The 17,316-nt window shown below is 36.5% G+C and overlaps 3 protein-coding genes across 10 annotated transcripts; all 3 read right to left on the bottom strand.

Moving 5' to 3' along the window:
* Nucleotides 1–351: 351 nt before the first annotated feature.
* On the bottom strand, nucleotides 352–16,716 carry LOC123888698 (pentatricopeptide repeat-containing protein At2g26790, mitochondrial-like). 8 transcript variants are annotated; one of them, XM_045937833.1, is made up of 5 exons: nucleotides 13,750–16,716; nucleotides 13,596–13,671; nucleotides 13,253–13,419; nucleotides 836–1,382; nucleotides 352–753 (listed from the first exon to the last, which is right to left on the bottom strand). In XM_045937833.1, exon 1 carries the CDS (start codon nucleotides 16,552–16,554, stop codon nucleotides 13,819–13,821), a length of 2,736 nt encoding a protein of 911 aa, XP_045793789.1. In that variant the 5' UTR covers nucleotides 16,555–16,716; the 3' UTR covers nucleotides 352–753; nucleotides 836–1,382; nucleotides 13,253–13,419; nucleotides 13,596–13,671; nucleotides 13,750–13,818. The 8 variants fall into 8 exon arrangements, with proteins under 8 accessions (XP_045793789.1, XP_045793791.1, XP_045793790.1 ...); XM_045937835.1 differs by having other exon boundaries at nucleotides 13,253–13,415; XM_045937834.1 differs by having other exon boundaries at nucleotides 13,596–13,667.
* LOC123892148 lies at nucleotides 4,043–6,019 on the bottom strand. Its single transcript, XM_045941974.1, has one exon. The coding sequence runs from the start codon at nucleotides 6,017–6,019 to the stop codon at nucleotides 4,043–4,045; it is 1,977 nt and encodes a 658-aa protein (XP_045797930.1).
* LOC123892146 lies at nucleotides 9,656–12,109 on the bottom strand. The gene has a single exon (XM_045941973.1). It carries the CDS (start codon nucleotides 12,107–12,109, stop codon nucleotides 9,656–9,658), a length of 2,454 nt encoding a protein of 817 aa, XP_045797929.1.
* Nucleotides 16,717–17,316: the final 600 nt, after the last annotated feature.

The following is a 17,316-nucleotide window of genomic DNA, read 5'->3' as shown; positions in this document are numbered from 1 at the left end:
CTATGCTTGTATCTTGTGTAGAGATGAGGATGAGACAAGTTCACATCTCTTAAGAGACTGTCATTTAGTCATGGCTCTTTGCAACTTGTATCTCCAGGTATGTAATACGTTCTTTTCAGCAAATTTAATGCAATGGATTCATGTTAAGTAGAACACTTTCTGGGCTATGGCGCGTTATTATCTTTCGCGCCCCCATCTTTTTGTGAGCATGTTGTCAAACTTTACTAAGGACTATGCCCAGGCTAATAAGGAGATTGGTATGCATTTGATTCATAAATCTCAGGTTTTGGTGTGTTGGATTCGTCCTCCGGGTTTAAGTACCGATGGTGCTAGTAGAAGTGCCATGATATTAATATCATGTCAAATATGACATACTATATATAACATAACATCAAGATACATAACAATACATGACTCTTTTATTCCTTTCTAAAACTATCATTTACTTCAGCTATATCCTAATCATGTGCATCTGTATTATTCACCTTACATTGCTTCAAACTACTACAATGATCAAACATTACAGAATCATTGATTGCTTCTGGCTTTTTATCTTAAATTATTTGCATTGCATAGCCCGATGATTTGGTTTTTCTCATTCACTCTTGAGTCTTGGTTCCGAAGAAATTCACTGCAGAAGAAGCAGGTTTGTCAACAGGTTCCTCTAATCTTACACCGTTACTGCACACTGAAACATCTTCATGCCATCTTGAATGATTTGTTCAAAAACTCATCCTTTTCTCAACATTGACACTGCAATGGAACATTATGCTATGAACATTAAATAACATATATACAAAAACTGGCATTCTAAACTAAAACGATGTTTTGGTACCTATATTTTGCTGTATAGGCCTTGAACCACGGCAACATATCTAGCAGATAAGTATTGAAGCATAATCAAAATCAAATACTTTCATATAAATGTTATGACCTTCCTTCCATGTGTGCACACATTCATATCATCATTAAGTTAAACTTAAGACCGATAGCACAACAGTAATATTTATCCACCATTACCTTTCCAAAGATTTTATTTGCGGTGATGATACTCGCCATTGTGAATATCAACGTTATAAATTGCGGAATTTACTTACCTCGGGCTGATGCTGCCGTCGATATAAAAGTCATACTGGTATCATGAAGCTGCTGGCGACTACAGCTGTCTCAGTTTTATAATTGCTGCGGCAAACACTTCCTTTTATCTTTTTAAGTCAATTCGCCAAAGATCTAGTATACGGATACATGGTAGCATTTCTTTTTGTCTCTTTCACATTGATGCTAGCAAGATTCCTGTATTGAGTGAATAGAAGATCTACAGAACCATCTCTTAGAGATTGTTTTCAGAACCATCTCTTAGACTATCAAAAGAAGTGCCAACACTGAAAAATGTATCAAACCAGGAGAGAGAAATGGATTTAGTATATACTCATTTTCTAAATAACAAACATTAGACCAGGGCAAGAAAAAAACAACAGAGAAGCAATTAAGGTGAAAATAGAAGATGCATGAAAATAAGTTGTTTGTTTCCAGGTAATCCAAAGAAGCAAAGAAAGGCATCCAAATTCCAATCGCAACAAACTTAAAACTCCTCAAGTTCAAGTAAACAAGTGTTCAAGGCATATAAAAACAAACAAGTAGCAGCATGAAAAAAAATTGAATCTGTCTCACTCTCACCTATTGATTAGCATCCGAGCTCGTAGAGACTAGAGAATCCTCCTTTAAAAGCTAGCAAACAAGGGGGAAGAACCAAGCCACTTAAATACTCTCCACTGGACACCGCATACTACTTGATGTGGGACTTGGGCACACTAAAATACCCAAGTCCGTACTGAAGGTACGAAAACACAAGAAGGGGGGGGGTTGAATTGTGTTTTGCTAAAGTTTAAAAACTTTTTCGTTCGTTTAAGTCTAAGAGATAAGCAGCGGAATAAACACAATAGAAAGTAAAGATAAAAGATAGACAGCAAGAGAGAAAGAGACACAAAGAATTTTATACTGGTTCCTCTCACTAACGAGAGTAGTCCAGTCCTCTTGTCACACAAGAGATTTCACTAATCACACAAGATAACTTTGCTCAAGCACACAGCAAGAGACTTCTTACACTATTGCTCAAGCACACAAGCAAGAGACTTCACACGTTCTTACAAAGAGAGTTTTTCAGAAAATCTTAAAGGTCACTAAGATATAAATCCTAAGAGTAGATACAGTACTTCAAAGAATTTGATACTTAGTGAAACTGGCAATGTTTAGTACAATGAGTGTGCTTGGTGAATTTCGAAATGTGTTCTTGATAAGCTTAGTTGTTTTTTCACCAAAGAGTCTTGTAAAGGATATATAGTCACGTTGAATGATCCTTTGCGTAAGACCGTCGAAAGTATCCGTTGGATACAAGAGAGCTTCTTGGACAGTGCACTCATGTGATGAAAGCTACTTGTCATTCTTGTTTAAGAATGATGTTCCTTTTGCTTTTCACATGGGCAGTTGGTTGTTTGTTCCATTTAAGGTAAACTGCTCTTTGACCTTGAAGCTGCACGAAAGGAGAATAAGGTTGATACGCACACTTTTCAATTTGCAAAAGTAGCTTTCCTTATTTGAGTAACTCCTTGGATAAGTTCCAACGTTCACTTGATAAGATCTGGCGCTGATGGCGACCTTCCAACCACTTCTTCAGAAGCTTCTGAAAGATACGCTTCTGAAGGCGCGCTTCTGAAAGCACACTTCTGAAAGTACACTTCTGACCCTTTTTAAGCGCGATTTGCTTCTGAAACTTCTAGCTTCAGAAGTAACTTATAAAGGTTCTGCACACTCAATTTTAAACATCAGTATATCCAATTGCACATTAATACTTATTGTTATCATCAAAACTATTTAGGGGTTTAAACCAATTTTGTTCCAACAATCTCCCCCTTTTTGATGATGACAAACATAAGTATTAATTGTCAATTGTTGTTGTGTTAATTTATTATCTAGTCATTAGGTTTTTGAGTTTTGCAAGCTCCCCCTAATTCTTATAGATAAGATAAATTAATACAGTTTAAACTTAAAATATATTAAAAACATTGTTTTTATATTTGGCCTTTAGGACGAAGAGTTTTGCAAGCTCTCCCCCTAAGTCCAATATCCTCTAAGAAGGTTTGCAAGCTTCTTAGACTCTATATATAAAAAATATGTTTTTGATTTTATTTTAAGCCTCATAAAAATAATCATAGTATGAAGAATAGAATCTTAAATGGAATTTTAGACAGTTTCAGCACGATTTTAGACAGTTTCAGCACGCTTTAATTAATACATTTTCTCCCCCTTTTGTCATCAGTCAAAAAGAACCACATTGGAAACATTCAAAGAGCAAAAGGATGTTGGTTTCAAAAAAAAAAAAAACGTAAGGACCAAGGATGGTCAAAAAAAAAAAGGTTGAGAAGAATGTGGAGTTACGAGATCATGAAAACACATTATAAATAGAACGGTAGATTCCATCATGTTATTTTCATAATCCGGAAACTAACACACCAATCAATATGGAAAACACAAAGAGAAGAAACGTGCAGAGAGATCAAGAGGAGAAGAAAGAGAGAAGAAAACAGGAGTTGAGAGCGAAAATTCAACAGGAGCGAGCTGCAGTCAAAGAACGAATGAAGAAATATGAAGTGCAAATTGAAGAAAACAGATCAAAGAGAGATGAAAACAAGAAACGAGAGATATTCAAGAAGAAATCAAGAAGGCTGGAAGACTATCCAAGCATCTCTGATTTCTCAGAATCAGATGAAGTTGAGCACTATGAATATCCAGAATATATAGATTCTGATTAGGATAGGTACTCAATATGTACTGATTTTGAATAACAATTGTAACGTGTTTTTCTATGAGAAATAAAAAGATTGTTTTCGATGATTTTGAATAAATTGTTTGCAAAATAGAAAACATGTGCACATACAATAAATTAAACCACAGCAAAAGTTAGTGCATAATAAAAATTGTTCACACATAGAAGAAATTTAAGCAATAAACAGACATAAGTAAATGCAGGAGGTAGTGCCTAAGCCTAGGGTTTAGGTGGGGGGTAAGAGTTCTTGATGAAGTCCAGAATTTGAGCCATGGAGTTCTGAATGTTGTTGTTCACCTCCTTCTGTTCCTGAGAATCTTTCAGCAAGGTTTGTTGAGTGGCAAGCAGGGTTTGTTGAGTTTCAGCCAGTGATGCAATCCGTGCATCTTGTAAATCCAAACGAGCAAAGACTTCAGCATTGGTTGCAGCAGAGGGTCTGAAAGGAGAACCATCAGGAGAGGAAGGAGGAGTAGTGTCAACAATTGCAGCTTTGCCTCTATCCAAGAATGGAGAAAGAGTAATCTCAGCCCTATTATGATCATCTTCTTCAGTATCCATAGTCTCAGGCTCTTTGTTCTCAATACGAAGAGGAACAGCAGTCTCCATGCGTTTAACAATTTCTTCCACCAGTGACATGCCTCTGCCAGCAGTCACCTTCTTCACAACAGACCCAAGCTCCTCAAGAGCATCTTTGAACTTTGTAGACATTTCAAGAACCTTTTTGTCCACATCAGATGGAAAGATAAACTGCCAATCTTGCATATTCAGGAAATCAACAAAGTCTTTACTTAACTGATCAAAGAGATACTCAGGGTCAATAGTGTTATGTTTGTTGCGAAGGAGATAGGGAGTTGGAAATTTCTTGGGAGTTGGTTTTGGACAGGAAGGCCTTTTATCAGAAGATTCTGGTAGACATGAACTAACAGGAATGTCAGCTTGAACAGATTCTTTCACAGCTTCTGGTATTTCCTCAACAGCAGAATTCACAATCTTCACAGCAGGTTGAGAACTTCCACCACCCTTCTTAACAGCAGCTTTCTTCTTCGCAGGAGGATCAGCAGGCTCCTTAGCCTTTCTCTTGACTCTTCTGATTGGTTCATCCATATCTGGTGCAGGAGGTACAGCAGATCTTGGAATTCTTACATTGGTTTCAGCATATACCTTTTCCAGAAAGTTCTGAATAACCTCTTCATTGTCAGCTTCTGAGATAATGGGAAAACCGTTGGTCAACAGATGCTCCTGATAGGGTATACGTGCTGAGTCCACCCTTATAAATTTTTCTTTAGGCACGATGTGAGCGTTGACAAGGAACTTATGATCAAAAAGCTTGAGATAAGTATCAGAATCAAAAGATCCTGGATAGATCCTTCGCATAACTCTACAAATCAAGGTTTGATGCAGCAACTCTCCTATAAGTCTAGGATAAATGACCTTTGGGCTTTCATTGAAAACAGTCTTCTGAATGGCTTTACATAAGGTACTGAACAGAATATCAGGTAGGTTTACAGGCATGTCCTTATTCAAGAAGTAAAGGAGATGTCTATGTTCCCAAGATATGGTATCTACACCACCTTGTCTAAACAGCATGTTGTTGATGAGAATACGGAACAGTACCTTGTAAGCAGTTTTGAGATACGGAGCCTTGTACTCAGCAGGATTAGGGATGAAGATTTCTTCAGTAACTTTATCCTTTAAACTGCTGTCCTTGTCAAACATGGAGATCCTCTTTCCTTTGTTTCTAACATCCAGAAGAAGAGCAATATGTTCTCTCTTGATTTTCAGTTCAACCCCATTAACATTAGTCATGATAATGGGTTCAGTGTATGGTTCTAAACCAAGTTCCCTTCTCGTTTTCCCAGCGAGAGAAGGGTTTTTATCAACCAACTTTACCACTTCATTTGCAGCAGCTTGACTATCAAAAACTTCTGCCTTGATCCAAAATTCTTTAACCAAACCAGCATTATACGGTCCTTCAAGCATGTTGAAGTAGTTTTTCCACCCTTGACCGTCGAAGATTCTGTCAAAATCAAATCCATTCCGAGCAAACCCTTCCAAATTAACCCTTTTCTCTTCGATAATTGTTAAATCGTCGAACTTGACGTTTCCTACGTCCTCTTTGTACTTAACAAAGTCCCTTAGGTTCCCAATCGGTGACACAGTGTTGATAGAAGGTTGAGGATTTGAGGAGGAGGCCATGGATGAAGGTTTAGGGTTGATTGACAATTGATTTGAGCGAAGGAGAGAGAGAGAGAGGGAAGAGAGAAAGTTTGGTAGATATGAGTTTAGAAAAATGAAAAGTGTGGGAAAGTGAGTGTAAGTGTGATTGTGATATGTGTATTTTTGAAAAGACAGTTAACACACAAATAAAACAATAATAAAATGAAAGTAACGAAATGATGACATAGGGAAGAGGAAAAGTTTAACCAGTTGCAAGCGCAATTACATCATTAACTGTCTTTACCCATCAGTTACTAGACAGATGATTTATGACGTCACTGATGAAAGAGAAGGGCAGTTGAAAAGACGAGAAAAGTTCCTTCTGATTCATCAGAGCTACTCAACTTATTTTAGAAAGATTCCTTCAGATTCAGTAATTCTTCAGAAGCTTCTGAATACAGATGGTTCTGAAGATATTTACTTCTGAAGATATTCAGAGCCAGAACTTCTTAATCAGAGATTGAAAACATGTTCAAATTTTTCTTAATAAAATCAAATCTTTCAATGGCCAGAGGCTTCGTAAATATATCAGCCCATTGAAATTCAGTTTCAATGAACTTTATATCTATGATTCCTCTTTGAACATAGTCTCTAATAAAATGGTGTTTGATTTCAATGTGTTTGGCTTTTGAATGTAAAATAGGATTTTTTGATAGTTGAATAGCTGCAGTATTATCACAATATAAGGGAATATTGCTACTGCTAACTTGATAGTCATCCAGCTGATATTTTATCCAGAGAAGTTGTGTGCAACATTTTGCTGCTGAGATGTATTCTGCTTCTGCTGTGGACAAAGCTATGGTAGTTTGTCTTTTACTAGCCCAGGAGATAAGGTTTTCACCAATAAGTTGGCAATTGCCACTTGTGGATTTTCTTTCAATTTTATCTCCGGCATAGTCAGCATCACAGAATCCAACTAGCTTATAATCATTGGATTTCTTATAAAGTAATCCAAGATTGGTTGTTCCTTTCAGATATCTAAAGATTCTCTTTACAGCAGTAAGATGAGATTCTCTAGGATCTGATTGAAATCTTGCACATAAGCATACACTAAATAAAATATCAGGTCTAGAAGCTGTTAGGTAAAGAAGGGAGCCGATCATACCTCTATATACCTTCTGATCCACCTTTCCTTCTTCTTCAGATTTGCTTAGGCTTGATGTTGGATGCATGGGAGTATTCATAGGTTTGCAATCCTCCATGTTGAACTTCTTCAGAAGCTCTTTGGTATATTTGGATTGATGAATATATGTTCCTTCTTTTCCTTGATTAATTTGAATTCCAAGAAAGAACTTTAACTCTCCCATCATGCTCATTTCAAATTCTTCCTGCATAATCTTAGAGAAGTTCTTGCACATAGTGGCATTAGTGGATCCAAAGATAATATCATCAACATATATTTGAATAATTAGAATATCATCTTTTGTTGTTTTCTGAAGAGTGTATTGTCAACATGACCTTTTTCAAAACCATTTTCCAAAAGAAAATTACTTAGTCTTTCATACCAAGCTCTAGGAGCTTGTTTAAGACCATAGAGTGATTTTTTAAGTTTGAAAACATAGTCTGGATGTGAGATATCCTCAAATCCAGGTGGTTGTTTGACATATACCTCTTCAGAAATGACTCCATTAAGAAATGCACTCTTAACGTCCATTTGATACAAAGTGATGTTTTGATTTACAGCATAGGATAGAAGTAACCTGATTGCTTCAAGTCTAGCTACTGGTGCAAAGGTCTCAGTATAGTCAATTCCTTCTTGTTGACTATATCCTTGTGCAACCAGTCTAGCCTTATTTCTTACCACTTCTCCTTGCTCATTCAACTTGTTTCTGAAAACCCATTTTGTTCCAATAATGTTCTTGTGATGAGGTTTGGGAACTAGATTCCAGACATCATTCCTTTCAAACTGATTTAGCTCTTCTTGCATAGCTACTATCCATGCATCATCTTTTAATGCCTCTTCTACTTTTGTTGGCTCAATCATAGAAATAAACCCAACTAATGATTCCTCATTTCTGAAGGACGATCTTGTTTTCCTTGGACTGTCTTTGTTCCCAATGATAAGTTCTTCTGGGTGAGAAGATTTGTACTTGAAGGAGCTTCTGGGAACTTCGTCTTCTTCATCAGATAGAATAAGTGTTTCAGGTTCTGGAACTGTTACATTGTTTTGAATCTCTGGTTCTGTAGGAGCTTGAACTTCCAATGATTCTGAAAACTCAAGACGTTCTGAAAAGCTGGGGTGTTCTAGAGATTCATCTTCTGATATCTGCATATTTGAAACACCTTCCACTAGCTCTGACATTCTGTCAGGCTCTTTGTCATCAAATTTGACATGCATACTCTCCTCTACTGTATGAGTATTGGGAATGTACAGTCTGTATGCTTTTGAGCTGTTGGAATATCCAATAAATATACCCTTATAGGCTCTAGCATCAAATTTCTTTAGATGAACTTTATTGTTCAGAACGTAACAAGTACATCCAAACTGATGAAAATAAGAGATATCTGGTACTCTTCCTTTAAACAGTTCATATGCTGTTTTGTTCAGAATAGGTCTTATAAAGATTCTGTTCTGAACATAACATGCTATGTTAATAGCTTCTGCCCACAAAAATTTAGCTAAATTTGTTTCGTGCATCATGGTTCTGGCCATTTCTTGCAATGATCTATTCTTTCTTTCTACAACTCCATTCTGTTGAGGAGTTCTAGGAGAAGAGAATTCATGAAGAATACCATATTTTTCACAAAATTTTTCAAACGGTTCATTTTCAAATTCACCACCATGATCACTTCTGACTTTTAAAATGGTTAGACCTTTTTCATTCTGAATTTGTGTGCAGAAGTTACTGAACTCATCATATGCATCATCTTTGTTTCTGAGGAATTTTACCCATGTCCATCTACTGTAATCATCAACAATTACGAGACCATACTTCTTACCATTGATTGACGCAGTGCTAACTGGTCCAAACAGATCAATGTGAAGAAGTTCCAAAGGTCTAGAGGTGGAAACAATGTTTTTAGATTTAAAAGAAGTTTTGATAATTTTTCCTTTTTGACAGGAACCACAAAGTGTATCTGAGTGATATTTGATTTTAGGTAAACCTCTGACAAGATCAAGCTGACTAAGCTTAGAGATTAACCTCCAGTTAGCATGGCCTAATCTTTTGTGCCAGATCCATTTTTCTTCACTCAGAGTTAAAAGACACATCACTTTTTGTTCTGTCAAATCAACAAGATTAATTTTATAAACATTTCCAATCCTCTTTCCTTTGAAGACTATGGACTTGTCAGATTCTTTAGATACAGTACATGACTCTTTGTCAAATGAAACCACAAGTCCATTGTCACAAAATTGACTAATGCTCAACAGATTGTGTTTAAGTCCATCTACTAACCAAACATCAGAAATAGATAGAGAAGCGTTACCTATTGTACCTATACCAACAATTTTTCCTTTCTGATTACCACCAAAACCTACTGATCCTCCTTCTTTGAGGATTAGTTTATCAAACAGCTTTCTTTCATCAGTCATGTGTCTCGAGCATCCACTATCCAGATACCAAGATTGATTCAAGGTGTTCTTTTGAGTGGAGAGCTGTGAGACAAATAGTATCAGTTATCATGATAGTAGGCTTTGGTCTCATTGATGTATTCACTCCAGTAGTCATCATCCTTGGAGATTAAACACATCCTTGGAACAAATGCTTTCCTGCCTTTGCATCTGACTTGCACCCAAGCCTTAGGTAAGACAAAGTCTTTCCTAGTTGGTAAATCTGACAAATAAACAACTTTTTGTTTTGGTACCCATTTGCTTCTGGGTCCATTTTGATTAGTTCTTAAGGACTTATTTTTGTGTGTCTGATACTTAGAGTTTTGCTTAAAATAATAGTAGTTATTTTGAGAAGTTTTCTTGTTCCAAGCTGTTGAAATTTTATGATTCCAGAACCTCTGATCATTAGACTTCCTGGTTCTTGAATCATAAATTATCTTAGGTTTGAAATATTTCCTTGGCTTGTTATCTGAAGTTTTTGCAGTTTTGTTTTTCTGAGTGATGGTTCTGTTTGAACCTGTATGCTTGTTATTTTCAGAAACCATAGAACTCATATTATCCATTGTAAAAATTTCAGACTCAGAATAGTACTCTAAGTCTTCTATTTCGACAATTTCTCTTTCTGAGTTACTAGGTTGTTTTTCTTTACAAGCATTAAGGTTCAGACCTTCTTGGTTATCAGTAACACCAGTCTTAGATTCTGAGATGTTCAGAACTTTTGACTTATTAGTCTCAGGTTCTGAATACTCTGGATCTTCTAAGATATTGCATTCTGATTCTGAGTCACTCAGATCTTCTGACTCAACCTCTTCAGATTTCTTTAAAAAAATAGTTGCAGAATCTGGACAAGTTAAAATCTTTACATCTTTGTTTTCAGGCACACAATAATAGACCTTAGATCTTCCTACGATTTTGCATACAGTTTTGAATGCGGTTGTGTATGTTTGACCATACTCATATCCCAGACCATTCAAACCATGTTGGCAAACACCATAAATCATAGAAGCAATTTTACTCTTATTCAAGTTTAAATGCATAAACTGTTGAAGAGCAATTTCATGTTTGTCTCTAGGTTTATGACAAATGGGACAACCCTTTTCAAGCTCTGCTATTTTGTTAAGATTTTCTTGAAGCACAGCTTGAAATTGGTTCTCATTTTCAATTGCTACATCATACTTGCTTTGCAAAAATTCTAGCTTTTCTGATGTTTCAAGATATTTGTCAACAGTTTGATTTAAAGCTTTTATAAGTTGATTTCTAGTTAGGGATGAAATTACCTCTTCTTTTTGTTCTGAAACTTCTTCAAGCTCATCATCTGAATCTATGTCTGAATCAGCAGAAGCCATCAGTGCCACATTTGCTTCTTCCTCTGCTTCATCTTCAGATGAGAGATTCTCAAATGTAGCCATCAGACTCTTCTTCAGCTTGTTCTTATAGTACTCTCTTCTGGAGTTACCCTTTTTGTTGTTGTCTCTTGAAGACATTTCTGAACATTCAGCAATGAAATGCCCAGTCTTTTTGCACTTAAAACAATTCTTTTGATCATCTTTCTTCGCAAAGGTTTTTGAATTGTTTCCTCTGAAGTTCTTCTTGTTGAATCTTGACCATTGTTGGAACTTAGTGAAGAGTGCAAACTCATCTTCATTGAGATCATCTTCTTGACCATCTGCAGAAGATTCTTCATCAATCTCCTCTATTCTACCCTTGAGAGCTGGAGAAGAAATCTTTGTTGACTGCAAAGCCACTGACTTAGATTTCTTTACTCCTTCTGCATCAGCATTTAGAACCATCTCATGGCTTCTAAGATTGCTTATCAGAGTCTCAAGAGTCATAGTTTTGAGATTCTGAGCTTCCTCAATGGCGGTGATTTTTGGTCTCCACACAATTGGTAGGCTCCTCAGAATCTTCTGAACATGATCATAAGTAGTATAGCTTTTCTTTAGGACTTTGAGACCGGCTACAAGAATTTGAAATCTTGTAAACATAGCCTCAATGGTTTCACCCTTATCCATTGAGAAAAGTTCATACTGTTTGATCAGAAGACTAGCTTTTGCCTCTTGCACTTTTTCATTTCCATCATATGTAGAGCACAGAGAGTCATATACGGATTTTGCAGTTTTCTTATCTCCAATTCTCACATATTCATCATGACTGATGGCTCCAATCATGATGTCCTTGACTTTATGATGTTTACTGTAGATCTTTCTCTCAGCAGGAGTAAGTAGTTTCTTTTCAGCGACTGTCAGCCTTCCATTCTCAGGTAAAGGTACCTTTTCAAACTCAACACCTTCTTCAACCAGATCCCATAACTCTTCATCAATACCAGTTATATGACTGTAGATTCTTTCTTTCCACCATTCAAAAATGGACGAGTCACCATTAAACACAGGTGCTTTCCTACCAGTATATTCATTGTTGATAGTGCTTACAGTAGCATAGTCATGACCAAGAGATTTATAAGTTCTGGTATCCTCACCAGGTGAACCAGGTGTTGTAGTAGGAATTTCGGTAGACATAATGTGTTTTCAAGATCTTTTCTGTCTCACTGTTAAGTGAAGATGACAAACCAGGCTCTTGATGCCAATTGAAGGTACGAAAACACAAGAGGGGGGGGGGTTGAATTGTGTTTTGCTAAAGTTTAAAAACTTTTTCGTTCGTTTAAGTCTAAGAGATAAGCAGCGGAATAAACACAATAGAAAGTAAAGATAAAAGATAGACAGCAAGAGAGAAAGAGACACAAAGAATTTTATACTGGTTCCTCTCACTAACGAGAGTAGTCCAGTCCTCTTGTCACACAAGAGATTTCACTAATCACACAAGATAACTTTGCTCAAGCACACAGCAAGAGACTTCTTACACTATTGCTCAAGCACACAAGCAAGAGACTTCACACGTTCTTACAAAGAGAGTTTTTCAGAAAATCTTAAAGGTCACTAAGATATAAATCCTAAGAGTAGATACAGTACTTCAAAGAATTTGATACTTAGTGAAACTGGCAATGTTTAGTACAATGAGTGTGCTTGGTGAATTTCGAAATGTGTTCTTGATAAGCTTAGTTGTTTTTTCACCAAAGAGTCTTGTAAAGGATATATAGTCACGTTGAATGATCCTTTGCGTAAGACCGTCGAAAGTATCCGTTGGATACAAGAGAGCTTCTTGGACAGTGCACTCATGTGATGAAAGCTACTTGTCATTCTTGTTTAAGAATGATGTTCCTTTTGCTTTTCACATGGGCAGTTGGTTGTTTGTTCCATTTAAGGTAAACTGCTCTTTGACCTTGAAGCTGCACGAAAGGAGAATAAGGTTGATACACACACTTTTCAATTTGCAAAAGTAGCTTTCCTTATTTGAGTAACTCCTTGGATAAGTTCCAACGTTCACTTGATAAGATCTGGCGCTGATGGCGACCTTCCAACCACTTCTTCAGAAGCTTCTGAAAGATACGCTTCTGAAGGCGCGCTTCTGAAAGCACACTTCTGAAAGTACACTTCTGACCCTTTTTAAGCACGATTTGCTTCTGAAACTTCTAGCTTCAGAAGTAACTTATAAAGGTTCTGCACACTCAATTTTAAACATCAGTATATCCAATTGCACATTAATACTTATTGTTATCATCAAAACTATTTAGGGGTTTAAACCAATTTTGTTCCAACACGTACCATAGCATCACCCTAGAGAGTTGACATCCCAGCCGTTGCACTCTACGATGCTTTACTCTGCCTTTCCAGTCAGCCCCTTCGTAGGTAACCCTTTCTGAGCCACCGACAATCAGCTATGATACCAATTGATAAGTTTCCAAGCATGGGAATCCTCCCTTAAAAGCTACCTACCAAAGGGAAAGAATCAAGCCACTTAAATACTCCGCCGGATATCCCATCCTACTTGATGTGGAATTTAGGCATCACATAATACCCAAGTCCCTGTCACTTACAATCCATATACAATCATAATTGCATATCATTTTACTAATAATTAATTATAAAAAAGATCCATATTCCATACCTATGTACAATGGCATCGTGGTAATCGATTTGTGCCTCTCGTCTCTTTCCAATCTGTAAAAACAAGAACAATCTTTCTAATGAAAAAATTAAACAAGTTTCAGTTGTAAGTCTAAGAAAAATAGTCAAAAACACGTGGTGGTATTATGCTTCACCTTTAGGTATCAACCAGATAGACTTTCAAATATGGGACAAATCCAAGCACTGGCAGTAAACCTGACTAGCTACTGATGAAATTGCTCCCTTGCAGCTTTTTCAATACGACGAATTAATGTTGCACCTGGTCTCATTCCCTTCAAAGACATTTCATTATACAAATCCAGAGCAATCTTCGTCTCCCCTTTGGTCAATAAACCGTTAAGTAAAACTTCGCAAGCAATGAGATCAGGTTTAATCCCTCTTATATTCATATCCTGAAAGAGATCATAGGCCTCTGGCAACCGACCCATCTTAAAATAAATATTAATCATAACTGTGTAAGTTTTAACATCAGGTGCAATCCCTCTTATCTTCATATCCTGAAAGAGATCAAAGGCCTCTCGCAACCGATCCATCTTACGATAGCTATTAATCATAATTGTGTAAATTTGAACAGAAGGTGTAATCCCTCTTATATTCATATCCTGAAAGAGATCATAGGCCTCTCGCAACCGATCCTTCTCACAATAATTGTAAATCATACTAGTGTAAGTTGCAACATCAGGTGTAATCCCTCTTATATTCATATCCTGAAAGAGATCATAGGCCTCTCGCAACCGATCCTTCTTACAATAACTATCAATCATAACTGTGTAAGTTTTAACATCAGGTGTAATCCCTCTTATCTTCATATCCTGAAAGAGATCACAGGCCTCTCGCAACCGATCCATCTTACAATAACTATTAATCATAATTGTGTAAATTACAACATCAGGTGTAATCCCTCTTATCTTCATATCCTGAAAGAGATCACAGGCCTCTCGCAACCGATCCTTCTTACAATAACTATTAATCATAACTGTGTAAATTACAACATCAGGTGTAATCCCTCTTATCTTCATTTCCTGAAAGAGATCACAGGCCTCTCGCAACCGATCCATCTTACAATAACTATTAATCATAATTGTGTAAATTACAACATCAGGTGTACATTTTATCTCGATGAACGAATTGAACAAAGATAGGGCACATTCCATCTTCTCCGTGTGGCACAATGCAGTAAATATTTTAGAATACACTTCTTTGTTAGGTTTCATATTCATCTTCAACATTCTATGTAGCAACATAGCAGTTTTCTTAAGTTCGTAGGATTTCTCAACGAGGTCAGATTTACAATATCCATTAACCATGGCGGAATAGATTTCAACACTTTTATCTTTCAAACCTTCATAATATGCCTCAGCTTTTTCAACCTTGCCAGCTGAACACAAACCTTCAATGATAATCTTATGTGTAGCAGAGTTCCGCTTCACACCTTGACTATCCATATAACCCAAAAGGTCAATTGCCTCACAATCACGACGATTTCTAAACAGACCATCGGCTAGTACATTATAAGCAACAACATCAGGTTTAAACCCTTGTTCCTGCATTTCTTTGAAATAACTACAGGCTACATCGGGTTTATCTTGAAGACAGTAACCTCTAATAAGGTTTGTGTAGTGTTTGATATCTAAATCGATATGCAAAGATTTCAACTCCTCCAGCATACCTACTGCTTCATCAAACTTACCCAATTTACACAAAGAATCGAACACAATATTGTAAGCTACCACGTCACGTAACAAGCCCAATTGCTTCTTTTCTTCAAAGATAGCTACTGCTTCCGAAGCCCTTCCCATCTCATTCAAGCAGTGGAGGATGCAACTAACAATGACACAATTTGTCTTTATACCCCTTGAAATCATGCTATCATGTATGGCTATAGCTTTATCCACATTACGGCTCTTACAATAACCATGGACCAATGCACAATAAATATACACATCAGGAACAAGACCTTGCGTTTCCATCTCCAAAAACACACTCTCAGCTTTATCTAATTCCATTTCATTACAAAATCCACGAATAACCGCGGTGTAGGCATAAACATCTACAGGGACACTCCTTGTTCTAAAATCTTGAAGCAAGCCATATCCAATATCAGACCTGTTATTGTTGCACAGACCCTCTATCAAAGCCGCATAGCAATACGGATCTGGATCCACCCCAACTTCCTCCATTTTGTCAAACACATGATATGCCTGTTCCAAATCACCCTTCCTACACCGTGCCTTGATGACAATGGCATATGTATAACTGTTGAAAATCAATCCGAAACTTTTAAATTGTTCATATAAATCCAATGCATTATCGATTCTATCATGTTTAACCAACCGGTTGATAAGAAAGTTAAAAGAATGTACATTTGGCAAAATGAAACTCCTCCTAGTTTGTAACAAGAAATCAATAGCTTCATCAAACATGTTACAACTAACACAAGCTTTAACAAACCCATCAAAAGCTCTAAGCAAGTAATGATTTTGATTAACATCATCAACAACAACATCTTCATCAAACAATGAATCAAACAAGTCATTGATTTTAAATGATGGGTCATGTTTAGAATGAGCAATAATATCAAGAAACAAAGAATCCAACTTTCTAATCCAATTCCAATAACACATTATCTTAATAATTGAAACATAGGTTTGAATATTGTAAGAGAAACCATGTTGCTTGAGTTGAGTGAAGTAAGAGAGTGCAACTGAAGGGTTGTTACGATAAAGGTCGAGTCTTTGGAGGATTTTGGAGGTGTTAGGATCAAAAGATGAGGAATTTGAGGGTTTTGTGAGATGGGTTTGCGAGGAAGAAAGTGCAAGAGAAGTGGAAGAATAAAAGTTGAATTTTTTGGTTTTGTGAATGGTTTTGGTTTTTGAGAATGGTTTTTTGAAGAGAGGAAGAAGAATGAGAGAAGAGAAACTCAAGGGACGGAACAACATACCATACCGGTGGTGGTGGTGAAGGATGACTGACTGCTTGCAGCGGAGGTTGACGGCGGGTTACTCTTTCCCACCTCTCCTTGCTTTCACGGCTGGTTAGTTACAGACACTTGGTTAAAGTAAATAATTTTAAGGTTAAATATTTCATTTGAGGAGATAAGATAATAGTGATTTTTGTCCTCAATGAATAACCGGCGGTTATTTTGGTCTCTCACCTAGAAAAAACTACTAAATAGTTCCTGCTGAATTTGCATTCCGTTAAGTTTGGCAGTTAACTAAATAAAAAAGCTGACGTGACATTTTATGGACACGTCAGCTTGTTGAGTTGGCACTAGGATGGGAAAACAACCATTTTGGTCCCTGAGTGTGCAACTCTCTGTCATTATAGTCTTTAACCCTACAATCCATTAATCGCTTTGGTCCTTGACATTTAGTGACATGTGGCACGCAGAGTTAACACATTTGTGTGACAGCTGGATGGATGATGTAATCGGGGACTAAAATAACATTACTTTTTTTTCTTCATTTTTTTATCTTCTTTCTCTCATTATTTATCGTTTTAGATTATTATGCACTATTTATATAATCTACTTTGACCATAAATTTTTATTAATATATAAAAATTAAATGTTAGCAAATAAAATATTGTTCAATTTGTCTCGACGAAAAGTAAAAAGGAACAGATGAAGTAGTTTATATATGATTTTTAGGTAAATGAATAGGTGCCAATGATTTTTTTCATTTAAAAATTGGGACTAAAAT

The sequence above is a fragment of the Trifolium pratense genome, linkage group LG6 (assembly GCF_020283565.1).
Source record: "Trifolium pratense cultivar HEN17-A07 linkage group LG6, ARS_RC_1.1, whole genome shotgun sequence".
Taxonomy (NCBI): Eukaryota; Viridiplantae; Streptophyta; class Magnoliopsida; order Fabales; family Fabaceae; genus Trifolium; species Trifolium pratense.
Note: the sequence above shows the minus strand (reverse complement) of the source record. Positions and strands in the feature narration are given on the sequence as shown.